Source organism: Camelina sativa, chromosome 1, assembly GCF_030686135.1.
Source record: "Camelina sativa cultivar CO46 ecotype springtype chromosome 1, ASM3068613v1".
Taxonomy (NCBI): Eukaryota; Viridiplantae; Streptophyta; class Magnoliopsida; order Brassicales; family Brassicaceae; genus Camelina; species Camelina sativa.
The window spans coordinates 6,434,488-6,449,828 of NC_141880.1; the positions used below are offsets into that span (position 1 = coordinate 6,434,488).

Genomic DNA, 15,341 nt, shown 5'->3' on the forward strand with positions numbered 1-15,341 from the left:
TTCTTTTCTCTATTTTCTATACATCATATGCTAGATCCAATAAGTACATATTCATTTCTATGTTAGCAACGAAGAAATGATTTTTTTTTTGAGATTGTGTTTTTTAATTTACATGAACAGATCATAACCGAAAGACAATTCAAGTTTGCTTGATCAAAGAAAAAAAATCTGGAGATGACCGAAAAAAACAATGAATGACCCTATCAGAGATTCATAAAAAACATGCGAATCCTTCGATAAATAGGTTGAATTTTTTAATTAAGTTTTTAATTTCAAATTTACCCTTTTCAATTTTAATTAATCATCTCCTTAATACTTAATTGAGGCAATTGCTGTAATATTAGCTAGGATTTTGGACATTCTTAATTTTGTACTTCTCTTTTAATAGTATTAAGATACTACGTGTTAATGCAAAAGAACCTACATATATATAGAACTTTTGGGGTCCATAGTTTGACGAAATGTAAGAAAAACGTTAAAATGAGTATGGGAAACAGTATGAGAGGCATTAACCCCACCGGCTTTATTAAATGCTCTTTTGGAATAACAAAACACACTAAAAGTCTAAATAACGCTTACGTTCCTACTTGCTACCACCAATTTCTCTTTCACATAACACAACTATAAAACAAAAGAAAGGTCTATTTTATTTTCGAAAACAGGAAGACTCTAAAATATCATTAAACTATGGGTTTGAAATTCGAATAGATAACTAGTATTGAATTTTCAACGACGAAAAATGATGGTTTCGAAAATAGTGAACTATTGATAGTCTCGCAAAATCAAGTTATAATTACATGTATTGTCTCGTTTTGATTCAGTTGCTTTCACATATGGATTGCGTATGCGTTTCCAAGAGATTAGTCTATGGAACGAATGTTGAATACAGTACGATAAAAAGAAGAATAATAAGGAAGTGCATGAAGGCTGTCCAATAAAATGGTGGATTGTATTGTAGTAAGGACCTTTTGTTCGTACTGTAATTATGACAAACGGACCAGTGACCACTATGGGAACCTTAATTAGCTAATAAAATAACTATCAGAATTCATCGTCAGCAATACGTAAGTTATACTATACAACGAATATAGAAATACGTAAGTTGCGCTACATGCGTGTCCCTTTTTTTCTATAGGCTTTTGTATAATAATCTTTATCGGAGAAAAAAAAAAGGTTGCCAGAAGAGCTAGAAATGAAAGTTATCTAGAACTATAAAATAATTCGGCTGTGCGTGATCTCTTATGGAGTAGTACGTGAGACCTTAATTTTTAATAATCGTATCATTTAATGAAGTGTCGGTGTTCAGTATGTTCACATATGCGGGATGCCTCATAACCGAACAGAACTATCAAAATATTTCTTGATTTTTGTAACTCACACATGACCCAGCTAAGCTAGGAGAAGTTTTTATATTTTAAAATCTTATCAAATGTCAATATGTAAATAACATTTTTTGTTCTGTATCATCATCAACACTCTACTTTACACTCTCTAATTAACATAATTTTTTTTCTAATAATATATTTATGAATAAGAAATAAAATTTTGTTTGTGTCTCCTTTACTTTACATCATTTTTTTGTTGTTTCATGTGACATTTTGAAATTCCATCCATTCTTCTTTCTTGAAAGTTATTAAGAAAAAAAAGGAAACATGAATTTGAAAACAATACTAATCCTTGTTAGTTTTGTCAAAAAATAAGATTGTAATCTTTTTTCCCTTTTTGTAATATATATATCTTTATCAACAATCTGTCATGTTAAAGCATGTGATATTAGGAAAGCAATTTATATTGTTGGGGTACAAAATGCAAAACAGCCAGTGATGTAAGGACGTATATGTAAAATGATAAACATCCAGAAATCAAAAGCAGCCGTAGAGAGAATCTTAAAAATCTTGGAGAGAATAGTTTACGAAGTAACAACCTGATTAGTTGGTAGACGCAGAACGACCTAACCCATCGTTGACTTGTAGTAACCCCCTACTCCCTCAACTTTGTTTATTTATCTAACATTCTTATTTGATTATTATTAGTACCTAACTCTTTCTAGTCTTAAAGTCAAACTTAGCCATTAGTCAAATATGTAAGTGACCATTTTGTTTTTGACTAATCGTGGATATAGAATAATAGAAACACATATTTTTTACGCATATATTTTAGCGATGATGCATAGATAATTTTTTAACCATTCTCTCTTGAGTTCGTGGCCGTTTGGTTTCTACTATTCTAGTATGGAGTTCTATAGAAGTTCGATAAAAAGACTTGAGCTCTTAAAATTTTACAGCGTAGAGCAGAAGAAGGGGACATTTTCGGACATCTTTTTATACGATGAAGTAGTTTGTTTTTATATAAAGTACATCATTCATGTTTTAAAGCTAATATAATGAGTGTTGTTTGCCATATGTAATATTCAGACTTTGAGTTTAGTGTAAGCTAGCCCAATATAACATAGACCTGACAAGTTTTAATAATGCTTTAGGCCCATATCTATTTCTGTGCTTTTAAATGTTAAGAAAATGCATGGAATGAGAAAATTTGACAATGTAAAGGTGGGAGAATGGGATTTTTCGCATGACCCATATTTCCGATAAGGAACAATGATAAACTCAACCTCCAACTAATAATTCTACACGTATCAGGAACCCAGTACATGATTCATCAATGACCTATATCGCCTTCACGCAATAACATATATGCAACATAACTCTTGTTAAAAAAAAAAACAAAAAATAATTAACTAATTTATTTAATATTCAAGAATCAAAAACTCGTTAGCTATGATTTAGAACGTCACAACAATACATTAAATACTGAAAGCGTAACAAACAGTATCATTTCTCCTTGAGAATATAGGAATTAAAATATAAATGAGAGACCCTATCGAAATTGGAAATGAACATAAACAAAAATGAAATGAAGAATTCAGTTAGAGGTTGGGGGTTGTACGTGTGTGTACGCACGTCAAAAACAAAACAAAAATCTTATAAATAGATCATTATCTCTATAAATATTATGTCTCGAATCATATTCTTATTAACTACTAAAACATTCTACGCCGAACACGTGTGCATCGCGAAATCAATTATCTTGCGTATTTGTAACCCAATTGTATCTTCAAGAAACACAACTTTTTTAGGACCAATATCGATCACAATCCTGCTTTACTATAAGGTTATTCTTTCAAGTGCATTTTTTCTACTTCTTATTGAAGGATCAACGAGAATGGTGTGTTTTTGTTTCTTGGTGGACCAGAAGAAGAAGGTTAAAGGAAGCAAACCGGCGGCGGGAATGTGTTCCCGGTGCGGTCGTGGAGCAAGAGTAGCCGACATGAAGACTTCGACGAGGTTCTGTCTAATTCCTATTTACTGTCGATCCTGGAGAGCAATCGTATGCAGCTTTTGCGGCTCGGTTCTTAAATCCTACCGTTGAGATTTTATTTTTACATGTTTTGATACCTCTTTTATAAAATCCCCTTTTAGTTTTCTTATACAGTGTCTATGATTTAAAAAAAGACCTTTGTAAAGTTTCCAAAAAAAGGTGTTCTGATTTTGATACTAGACTCTAATGTGAAAAACTTACGCAATAGCGTGATATATCTTCTAATTTTATCAACCACAAAAAAATTAGAACCGTGATTTATGTACAACCAACCATATTTGCAATTATGCAAAATTACTGATAAAGTGTATGACTTTGGAGCTCATTTGGTTTGAGCGCTCAACTCAATCTCATGGGTTTCAATTAAAAACAAAGAAGAAGCAAAAAAGATAATGTAAAAGAAAATCGGCCATATACCTATTAGGCATTAGCTACCATTTCATTTCATATACTTTAGATCCTTAAGAAAATGTGGAGAGGAGATACCCAACACTCACTTTTTTTTTTCTTTGCCATCACCCCGCGGGAATCGCGTGGTTGCAAATTTTGGTTCTTTTTTTGCTTTATCTTCCTCTATTTCCGATCAAATCCGTTGAAGCTTGGTACTCCTCTAGTCGTTATCACGAATAATATGCATACCACTATTACGCTAACCATAATTTTTTTTTGGAATACCATGCTACACAAAATTTTCTAACATTAAACTACGAAATGTTGCATGAGGCAATCAAAATGGCACGAAAGTAAGGAAATCAGCATGAAAGTTTGTTTAGCCGTGGCCCGTGGGATATAAGAGAGAGCGAAAACTGTGGAAAAAGCATAAAAGTGAGGGGAAATTTTGCTAGCTCCGCATAAAAAGATTGGCCACTTATCAAGCGATTCGATTATTGCTTTGATGTCTATGTAATCATTCTCGAAAGAGCAGCAATATAATTACATTGAATACCAATCAATGATGCAGCAATTAAATTTAATTAGATATATGTTTTTTTAATCTAGTTCCAACAAAATATATAAAAGATTTCAAATCTTTTGGTTGTTGGATATGGGCTTCGTCCCAACATTCTATGAGGTCCAAATAGAATACTCTCAAGATTTTAGGGCCTGAAGTTATGGATATGGTCCATCTGGCCGCAGGGGCAAAATCGTCATTTTACAGAGAAACAAAAAAAGCCTTAAGTCAATGGTCCAATATATATATCAGATGTCATTGTTAGAGCTAGGGATCCACTTTTTGGGCAATTAAAGAGAGAAAAGCAATTATTTTCATATTAATTGCACTTAGCTCTTTGATTGTCATTTTCTGTAAACCCTTCACTTCAATTCTACGTTAATAAGACGATCAGTTCCAGTTTATCTAAGAATATCCGTATTATTTATATTGTCGATTTCTTCCACCAATAATTTGGCGCCCACCGTGGGGCTAGACGGAATCCTTTCATTTGACGAATAGAATTTGAAGACAGGTGTTTGCAGAAAACCAGAAGCATGTCTCACACCGATCTCTCCAGCAATGAAGGCGTCGACTCTTCCGCAGCCCGCGTCAAGTCTCCCAGGCGCACCATATGGGGGCGCACCCGCGCAAGGACGAACCAGCTCCAAGGCGTCGACAAGACCGAAGCAGCTACGGTCGAGGACGCAACACTCACTAACCGCGCAGCCGTACGCGCGTAGCGCATTGCTCCAACCAATGGCGTAGCCGTAGGCGCTACGCCCCCCGTTCGTGTAGCCGCTGGCATCAATCCAACCGACCGCGAAACCATAGGCGCTACGCGCGTCGCTCCAACCAATCACACCCAAATTATCCTTGCACCCCGGACGACACAAACAACATCTCATCCCGCGTATCACGTCCATACGCAAGCACTTGTCACTCATAACGAACAATCATCGATATTCTCCACGCCCAAATACGATCTCAATCTCGCAGGCATATCCAGTAATGGCGACCTCGCAACAACCCTTTGGGCTCGCCGGAAGTTCGATAAAGCCACAATCTCGACCTCATCAGCCCTCAAACACGCCAAGTATCAAATGCAACACCTTTGACAGCATCTCACGAACCCTCAAGCAGGTCACCTTGCAGCTCGCTAACTTCTCGATCTCGCCGACAATCAGCCTGTCCGCAAATGACGCAAGTCACACCATTTCGCCAATGATTTCATACGGATAAGCGTTAAGCTCGCCAATGATTCCATACGGAGAAGTGTTGAGCTCGCCAATGATTCCATACGGAGAAGTGTTGAGCTGGCCAATGATTCCATACGGAGAAGTGTTGAGTTGGCCAATGATTCCATACGGAGAGGTGTTGAGCTCGCCAATGATTGCATACGGAGAAGTGTTGAGCTCGCCAATGATTCCATACGGAGAAGTGTTGAGCTCGCCAATGATTTCATACGGAGAAGTGTTGAGCTGGCCAATGATTCCATACGAAGAAGTGTTGAGCTCGCCAATGATTCCATACGGAAAAGTGTTGAGCTCGCCAATGATTCCATACGGAGAAGTGTTGAGCTCGCCAATGATTCTATACGGAGAAGTGTTGAGCTCGCCAATGATTTCATACGGAGAAGTATTGAGCTCGCCAATGATTCCATATATAGAAATGTTGACTCGCCAACGCGACACGACCTTGCAATCTCGCAGCAAGCTTCGTGCAAGCAGTCAGCTCGACCTCAACCTCACCAGACAGCGCCGCCGACAAACACCGCACATTCACTAGCACGCATCAAGGACCAATACTTGCCACATTTGGCGCAACGAGAACATCTCAGAAAAAAAAAATCGTCACATGCTCGACAATATCGAGCTCACGGGATAAGCCGGAAGCAAAAGCCGCACCTAGCTTGCACATCGTCGCCTTGGCCAGGTGTACGATTTTAAACGCGCTCCGCATGAGTGCAGTGGTGAAATAATCCACGTCCTTACTTCGGTAGGACATTTTAAGCCAAGCCCAGACTCGCAATGAGCTAGCAGGAAGCGGAGTGAGTAAGCTGAGACCCCGAATCACACACACGTAATTCCTGCAGCACCCACAGGGTAAGCCGGTCACGCGTACCACACCTAAAACAGTACGACAAGTCCGTCTTGTCTACTCAAGACGTTTCAGGGACAAACATATCCAGGATAAGCCAGGAGACGTCTTGCACTGCAAAATATGCCATGTAAACAAGAAAAACGTCGCATCTCTATTTTGAGGGTAATTTCACAATAATCTAACTTTGCGCGACAAAAATCAGCAATAATAAACTTTTGCGCGAAAATCATCAATAAAAGTATGAATGACCAAGCTCATAAAGCAACCAAGTTCGCAATAACAAAATAAACAAAAAAAGGAATAAACGATAATTAGAAGACGTATCACTCTTGAGTAGTCTCGTCGGTGCCTCCGATAACAAACTCCGGGAAATGCTCAAGATCATCTTCACGACATGACTTCACGTCTAGGTGCAATCACCAAAACAATCTAGCCATTTCGTATGCACGCCTCAATGCCACAACTTCCTCGTATGCTCCTAGCAATGTCAAGCTAAGTCATCTCGCCATTTCGTATGCGTGCCTCGATGCCACGACGTTCCAGTATGCTCCTCACTGTATCACCTCGCCACCTTTCCACCAAAATCTCTATTTCGCCAGGACCTCAAGCATGCCACGATCTCAACCTCGCCAGGTCTTGAACACGCCGATTGGAAAAGCATTAGAGTAGACACATCGTCACGTGAGTTATGACTCTTTCGCGTCAAATATAACACCATCACGCCATGCGTCCATCAACACATACGCGAGCTAGTTACCTCGCCATTAACCACCACACGGAAAAATCACCTCTACTTCGACACGCCCCGAAAAGATAATGGCGCCACCGTCAGTCCCGATGTCGTCACTTTATCCCCTGCGTTTCTACAACAACACGCGAGCTACAAAACTCTATACAAGCACCATTACACAGACTCGTCGTCACCGCGCCTCGATCTACGGATCAACATGCTAGAACAAGTCTTCGATACGGATTAAAACGAACCTCGCAATCTCGTCTGCACCTCGCCAAGGTTTCATCGACGTGGCACATGCGATACGAACAAGACATCTCGCAAACGGCAAACTGCGTATGGCGTCCTGTGTATTGCGCCCCGCGTACTGTCTCGCGCACTGCGTACCTTCTCGCGTACTGCGTACTGCAAACTGCCTCATCTCGCCATTCCATCACACCATCATTGCAAGTTTGTAAGTATGATCTACCCCAAGACCATCCCGCGGGACTCTCGATAGTATCTCGCGAGCACGCACACGTCAACACACACTTCAGCACGCCTCCATATCAAGACATGCGCGCCACCAACATCTCGATCTCACCACCTCGTCTCCGAGAATCTCGACCTCACCACCGAGAATCTTGATCTCGCTATCTCGCCACCTCGCCGTCTCGCCGAGTATCAAGCCATCTCGCCGAGTACCATCTCGCCATCTCACTAATACGAACACGCCAATAAGCCGAATCAAACAACGTACCCGCGCGACATATCAACCCGCTCGATCTCGCACACATGACCTCGCTCCACACCGACGGTCGGACCACGATCAGGACATCTCGTCGCGACAGTAAGTGACGGCGACATGACATCTCAAAAAACGTGCGCAATGCACTATTCATCCTGGAGCTCTCTGGATATCTCGAAAAATGTGTGCAACACACTATTCATCCCAGAACCTTCCGGAAGGTCTTCAAGCTCCTAAAATATTCGGTTCCTTTTGCAAGACGGACCTAAGAGACGCAAAATTGTACCCGACGAGCTCAAGCAAGCCATCGCTCATCGGATTAGGGGGGACCATTGTTGGATATGGGCTTCGCCCCCAACATTCTATGAAGCCCAAATAGAATATTCTAAAGATTTTAGGGCATGAAGTCATGGATATGGTCCATCTGATTGCAGGGGCAAAATCGTCATTTTACAGAGAAACAGAAGAAGTCCTAGGTCACTAACCCACTATATATATCATGTGTCATTGTCAGAGTTAGGGATCCACTTTTTGGGCAATTAGAAAGAGAAGAACAATTATTTTCGTATTAACTGCACTTAACTCTTTGATTGTCATTTTCTGTAAATTTTTCACTTCAATTCTACGTTAATAAAAAAATTAGTTTCGGTTTATCCCTAAAAATATCCGTATTATTTATATTGTCAATTTCTTACATCAATATTAATCTCTAATTTCCACAACGTCTAATTATAATTTATCTTATTAACATGTTGAGATTTATACCACATCAGTCTTTGTGCATGCATATATATATATATATCTCTAAACGCGCTATTGGTAGAAGAGTCCAATTGACAAAAAATTCTACATATTTTTTCAACGGGCATTAAGGGACGTTAAACGTCGGGACAAAAGTAAGTCTTCGTATTATGACAAAAATATAAATAGTAAGTCTTTGTATCGTGCGCCTTTAAGGGCAAATGTAATGATGAAATTAGTTTTGACATGGTCAATAATCATCAACAATACTATTGTCACATATGAAGATGTCTGTATATAAATAAACTCGTATATATCATTTATCTTCATACATATCTTCAACTGAGTAATGGATACCAAACTCTTGTATTTTGTTCTGATGGCTGTGTTTCTATTGCTCAGTGTTTCCAAAATCTGGTGGGAAACTGCTCATGATAAACCGCCAGGTAAGTAACAAATATTAGTCACTAATTAAAATTTGCAAACATCGAGTTAAACTATCATTCAACTATTTGTTATGTTATGTATATACAATCTTTTGATGTAAATTAAATTACTTTGTTTGCTTTTAGTTCTCACGACAAAAGAGTGGCTCGATATACTCTTCGAAACAAAAACTGCGTTTCTTCGCATCGGATTTCACGAAGATCAAGAGTATTTTAGATCTTATTTTGTGCTTTAGACTATATTACACCAAGTGTACACATGTATTATAGTTTTCTCAACGGCTAAATTATTTAATAAGAGAAAAAACTATATGTAATCAAACACTATATCCGCAGAAACAGACCATATGTCGGCAGATTCGGGTTGGAAGCTACTGAATCCGAAAGCCCAACAAGATACATATATGGAACCAAACCCTAGTTTTATTTTGGCGTATTTTAAAACAGAATTCTCCATCGGACGCCGTTCACTTGTTTTATTCCCCCTGTTTAATATGTTTTTGTAAGTAAGATACTAATATACATGAAAATATTCGAACATATCATATAGCGATACATAATTTTCCCCCATAATATCCGACGACTATATATCCTTAATTATGATAAAAAAAAATATAATATCTGAGTTAAATAATCAATTTGCTCGAGTAATGCGTCCGTTAAACACTCGTGCTTTCCTTTTATAGCTTGTTGCCTATTTGCCGGACAATGTTTTATAAATCTTGTTAAAAGTTTTCGAGAAGAATCAAAAGTTGCTGCTATTAATTCTAGTTTTTCAATGAAAATAATAAATATAAATTTAGAATTGGAGAAGTTATTCTGTAATCTGAGCTTTTTTTTTATTAGTTTGATAGAAAACCTTAAACATAACATCATAACCTATAATATGTTCTACGGCTTACTACTAGTTAGTACTTATTACTTAATATGTCTAAAATTTGACATTAATACTTCTGAATCAGTATATTCCATGAACATTAACCATTTCATCAGTATTTCTACATATCAGACTAAGGAGCCTTTTTTTCCTGTAACCATATATACTTGCTATCAGGGGCGGATCTAGGTGTAATGGAGGTGGGGCACGTGCCCAACACTCATTCATAATAATTCTTCAGTTTGATTTATTATGTATAACATATCTTAGCTCATTTGGTAAAAAGTGTCACATACTATGTCAAAGGAGAAGGGTTCAATGCCTCTCATCTACATTTTTTTTATCATTTTTTATGTTTTGTCCTTGTAAAAAAACTTTTTGTTATAAGTAAATGTTCAGTTGTGCCCCATGTAAATTTTCCTCCTGGATCCGCCATTGCTATTATTGCCTGAAATTATTTATGATATTCTCCTGATTCTGGCCTGTATTATATGTGCTTTATATATATGAGATTTTAAATACTGACAATTAAAAAGAATAAAAATTGCGGTTTCAGTTTATGCTGCTTATGGACGTGGGAACATGCTTGTAATTTAATTGTTATTTGGTCGTCCATTTAATAAAAAAGTAAACTGACATTTTTCTTTTCTTTGGAAGATACGTTGTGAATAATGTATAAGGGATTTAGAACATAATTATGATCCTTGAGATTTGTATTATTTTATTAACTAACCGAGAACATAAGCAAGAGAATCGTGGATAACGACCTAACGTATAAGAAACATGAGACATGTCACTATCCCTAAAAAAGTTTTCCGATCAAAACTCGAGTAGAAGCACATCAATTTTCTAGATTAAAAAATAATAATAAAACAAATAGCCTAATTTTTGCTGTCAAGAAAAAGCCTTATTTTTTGTCGAGATAATATTATTTGACGACCTGCGAATAATTTTCAAGTTTCAATGACCTTTTCCAAATTGCAAATGGGTGGAGTTACCAGAGTTCGAAATGCAAAAATAAAGCATCATAATCAAATCCTATTCAATTTTCTTTTTCTTGTTTTTTTAATAAAAAAGGTTTATTCTTGTTTTTTTAGTTTCATTAGAAAAACAAAATCATAAATATAGTATCTTTTGGGAGAAATCGATTTTAAATCAAATAAAAGTACTATATGCATGGAAATATATTGATTATCATGCCTAGAAACATTGAAAATGTGTAAAATTTCTAGTAAAAATAAGGTTAAGGTATTCAATGTTGAGTCAAGACATTTTGTGGTAATAGAAACTAAGTTAACCTTTGTCCCACGAACATACTAAAACATTCAAAAATAAGTGTGTTTTGATTGTGTTAGTTTCCTCCTCCACATCCAAGTAGACTTGTGCTGATGCTCTTATAGGGGCGGTGAGGAGCTATTTGATTGACAGCCGGATAGGAGGGAAAAACGCTTCTCTGTCGCACTCTTCTTCATCGCTGGTTCAGCATGCTTTCGAACTGGTTGGTAAACCACCTATTGGATGCATTGGTATAAAATTTCAAGAGCGTTGAGGGATTGGTCTAATAATATAAAATTATGATGATATCGAAAGGTAACATGATCATATACAACTAATTTTGATTTCTGAATTTTTGTTCAGCCAATTATCAACATGTTTAGATTTAAATCCCAAAATTCACTTATAACAAAATTGCTTTAGTACAATAGCTACAAATTATACGAGGGCTGTATTAGTAGATTTTAGAATCCAAAATTCAGTTTTTAATTTATTTTTTTAATTCCAGAAATTAATTAAAAATGAACTCTATTTCAAGGTATAATTTATTTTGGAAATATATGATTATTGTAAACTCCGCAACAAAAAAAAATATATCATCTACCATGGTATTATAAGGGGTAGAGAAAATATGGACCAAATTAAGGGAATTAGATGAGATTTTTGTACAGATCATATTTGCTTATTGATAATATATTTTTTTAATTGAAAGATGGCAGTGGTGCGTGGATATATTTTAATGAGATGTAAAGCCAAAACACTGCTCCCACTCAAAATATGTAAAATGGAATTTAACAAAATATGATTTTTGATGTACAAATGTTGTTTGTTAGCCATTGGAAACATTACAAGCAAACGAGAAATATGGGAATATCGAGCTCATCTCTCTCTCTTTATGTGGTTGTATTTCATATAATTTCACATGGCCCAACTAGTTTCTGTCAATCCATCGATCAAAGTTTGTAGACAAGACTGAACCCACACACACTCACACACATACACACGGTCGATCTTTTTTTCTACTCTTGTGTCCCCACGTCTCTAAACCCCATCATTACTGGTATGCTGAGCTATAGATAGTTTAGCAACAACCCAACAATGCGGATCTGTCTGAGTTTGAACCCATTCGAAACTAGTTTACTTCGCTTGAAGTCATTGATTCGAGATTAACTTTGGAGATCGATGGGTATATTACATGAAGAACTTTAACATAATATACATCGGTTATCGTCTTAGCTTGTTTGTCGAAGCTAGTCACAGCGCCACTGACTAAAATATTTTGGGAGTTTGGTTTACATGGTGGCTGCAAATAAGTTTTTTAATCTGCATATATAAAATAAATTGACATGATCAGTAGCAAATAAAATAAAACAAAAGCGAGCTAAGTCGAAAATCAAACCAAAACTGAAATTAAAGCTAAATATCTTTACTTCAAATTATGGATATATTATTAATTTGATTAAAACTCAAATTTGAACAACACAAAAACACATACCAAACCAATCGTTACAAGGTACATTTTTACTCTGTTAACTGCTTTTTTCCATTCCCAAACTAAACTCCGTACTACATTTGGTTCCGATCCAGACAAAGTTAGTATGTGCATGTGATGTATACTCTTTATGTGAGATTAAAGCGGTAACCAATCAAATGATGGTAGTTACTGATTAAAGAGAGAATACATATCCCAAAATGGTAGGATTTGAGTTACTATTCCCATGCTCTTATTAGAAATGCGAACAAATAGACTAAAGTTTTATATTTATTTCCATCATAAAATAACTAAATGACATGAACTTATTAGAGAAAAAGGTAGACTATAGTTGTGATTTACTAGTTAGAACAAGAATCTTTACAAAAGAAAAACACATGGTATGTTAGGAGAAGGAGATTCGGATTCCAATGATCCAACGGTCATAGAAAAATCACAAGAAAATTTCACAACCGTAGGATCTGTTCCCTTAACCACCTTGTAATGCCGGTCTTTATTAACTTTAAGAAAAATATAAAAACAGCACCAAACTTATGTCTCTCATGTGACCGACCACCGCATCCTCAGTTGACCTGTCTTTGCCCCCACTTTGTCTCCCCACACAAACTGAATAAAATGAACAAAGAAGACTTTAGATATCAAATGACTCCACGTGTCCATCTCTCATTCGCTTACATCGGTTGTATCGTGTGGACCAACGAAGCAACATATAAAAAGCACGACGCGGTGCCATTACTACAACAAAGAGAAGTGTAGGAGAAGAAAGTTCTCATTTCATAAATTGTATCAAATTGTAAAAAGGAAAAAAAATAAGAAAGAAAGAAGTACAAGAAATGGAGAAAGAAGGACTCGGGCTTGAGATAACGGAGCTGAGATTGGGTCTTCCGGGGAGAGATGTGGCGGAGAAGATGATGAAGAAGAGAGCATTCACTGAGATGATCATGACGTCTTCGGGTAGTAGCAGTGATCAATGTGAAAGCGGTGTTGTTTCATCTGGTGGTGACGTGGAGAAAGTTAATGATTCGCCGGCGGCGAAAAGTCAGGTGGTGGGATGGCCGCCGGTTTGCTCTTACCGTAGGAAAAACAGCTGCAAGGATGCTTCGACGACGAAAGTGGGGTTAGGGTATGTGAAAGTGAGCATGGATGGTGTGCCTTACTTGAGGAAGATGGATCTTGGTTCGAGCCAAGGTTATGATGATCTAGCCTTTGCTCTTGATAAGCTCTTCGGTATCCGTGGCATCGGTTAGTAACAATTGCTTCTCTCTTCCCGCAAAAGTAGAGTGGTGAAAAAAGAAAAAAACTAATTATACATACGAGAGACGTCCGATTAAGAACTTGAGTGTTTTAGACGTAATGTTAGAACTAAGAAGAAATTCACATGTGGAAATGAAACTGCTAGTATCTCTTAGTTAATTATAAGTATTTCAGTACTGTTCTCTTCTATTTTTTTGGTCGACAACCGACAACTTAATTTATGATACAATGACAATATACTAGTACAAATCAATAAGTTCTATAATTTTTGAGTTAGGAGTTTAATTAGTATTGTACTTGTCGTAGCGATGCTATAGACTCTAAAGAGTGTTATGAAAAGGACGAATAGGTTGATCGATATCTTTATTAGTCATCAGGGGAATTTTCATTTAGGTGATTTCAGATTAGTCCTAAAATTTTCAGATGCACGGTTTAACTGGTAATTTAACTCCGAAACTGTTTGGAAATATATCAAAAGTTCTGTTTATAGAAAAGTTAGACGTACGTTTCAATCAATTCATAATTTTTTTTATTAGAAAAAATTAGTTTTAAAATCAGAGATTTTACACTACTTGTGTTGCTGTTAATTAGACTTTTCTACATATCTCAATATAATCAACACAAATAAATATAAACATACATATATATGTGTAGGTGTGGCCTTCAAAGATGGTGATAACTGCGAATACGTTACCATATACGAAGACAAAGATGGAGACTGGATGCTTGCCGGAGATGTACCTTGGGGGTATGTTCATATTCTTTGACTTGTATTATAATCCATTACAAGATATTGTATCACAAACAAAATTAATGAGAGTTTCGATTTTTTTTGGTTTGCAGAATGTTCATAGAATCATGCAAGAGGTTGAGGATAATGAAAAGATCGGATGCTACCGGGTTTGGGCTGCAGCCTAGAGGAGTAGACGAGTGATGATGATTTGAAACAAGAGTCAAGGAGCTGCTGGTTAATTAATTTAACCTTAAACTTAATTAATCATCAATATCCTTTAGAACATTTTTCCTATTCATGTTATATAAAATATATGTTATAGTATATTATTCTGCGAAATTTCAAGTTATGATTTGCATAATTATCTTCAGAAAGACAGCTATATATATATATATATATATATATATATATGTATACACTACTTGTTTCTTGAGTGTTGAGTTAAGACATTAATTTGTTTCAACTTTCTTGTTAAGGGATCGATATATATATGTGTAGGAAACATATGTAATACGTATCCATATTATTTACTTTTATAAAATATTTGAATCTTTTATTCTTTATAAAATACGTATAACTCTTTTTTTCTTTTTCACAATCACAATCTCACATTTAAAATGAAGATTGCTTTTTTTTTTTTAATAATGTTTT

General features: G+C 36.3%; 2 protein-coding genes and 1 long non-coding RNA gene across 3 annotated transcripts; all 3 read left to right on the plus strand.

The window, feature by feature from the left end:
- The first annotated feature begins 2,900 nt into the window (after nt 1-2,900).
- Nucleotides 2,901-3,631, plus strand: LOC109130514 (uncharacterized). Its single transcript, XM_019240118.2, has one exon. It carries the CDS (start codon nt 3,013-3,015, stop codon nt 3,427-3,429), a length of 417 nt encoding a protein of 138 aa, XP_019095663.2. The 5' UTR covers nt 2,901-3,012; the 3' UTR covers nt 3,430-3,631.
- Nucleotides 3,632-8,859: 5,228 nt separating this feature from the next.
- On the plus strand, nt 8,860-9,381 carry LOC104780331 (uncharacterized). Its single transcript, XR_766705.3, has 2 exons — nt 8,860-9,059; nt 9,186-9,381. It is a non-coding gene; the product is annotated as an uncharacterized LOC104780331 (long non-coding RNA).
- Nucleotides 9,382-13,433: 4,052 nt separating this feature from the next.
- LOC104780337 (auxin-responsive protein IAA19-like) lies at nt 13,434-15,153 on the plus strand. The gene is made up of 3 exons (XM_010504839.3): nt 13,434-13,945; nt 14,612-14,705; nt 14,801-15,153. Exons 1-3 carry the CDS (start codon nt 13,537-13,539, stop codon nt 14,889-14,891), a joined length of 594 nt encoding a protein of 197 aa, XP_010503141.1. The 5' UTR covers nt 13,434-13,536; the 3' UTR covers nt 14,892-15,153.
- The last annotated feature ends 188 nt before the right edge of the window (nt 15,154-15,341 follow it).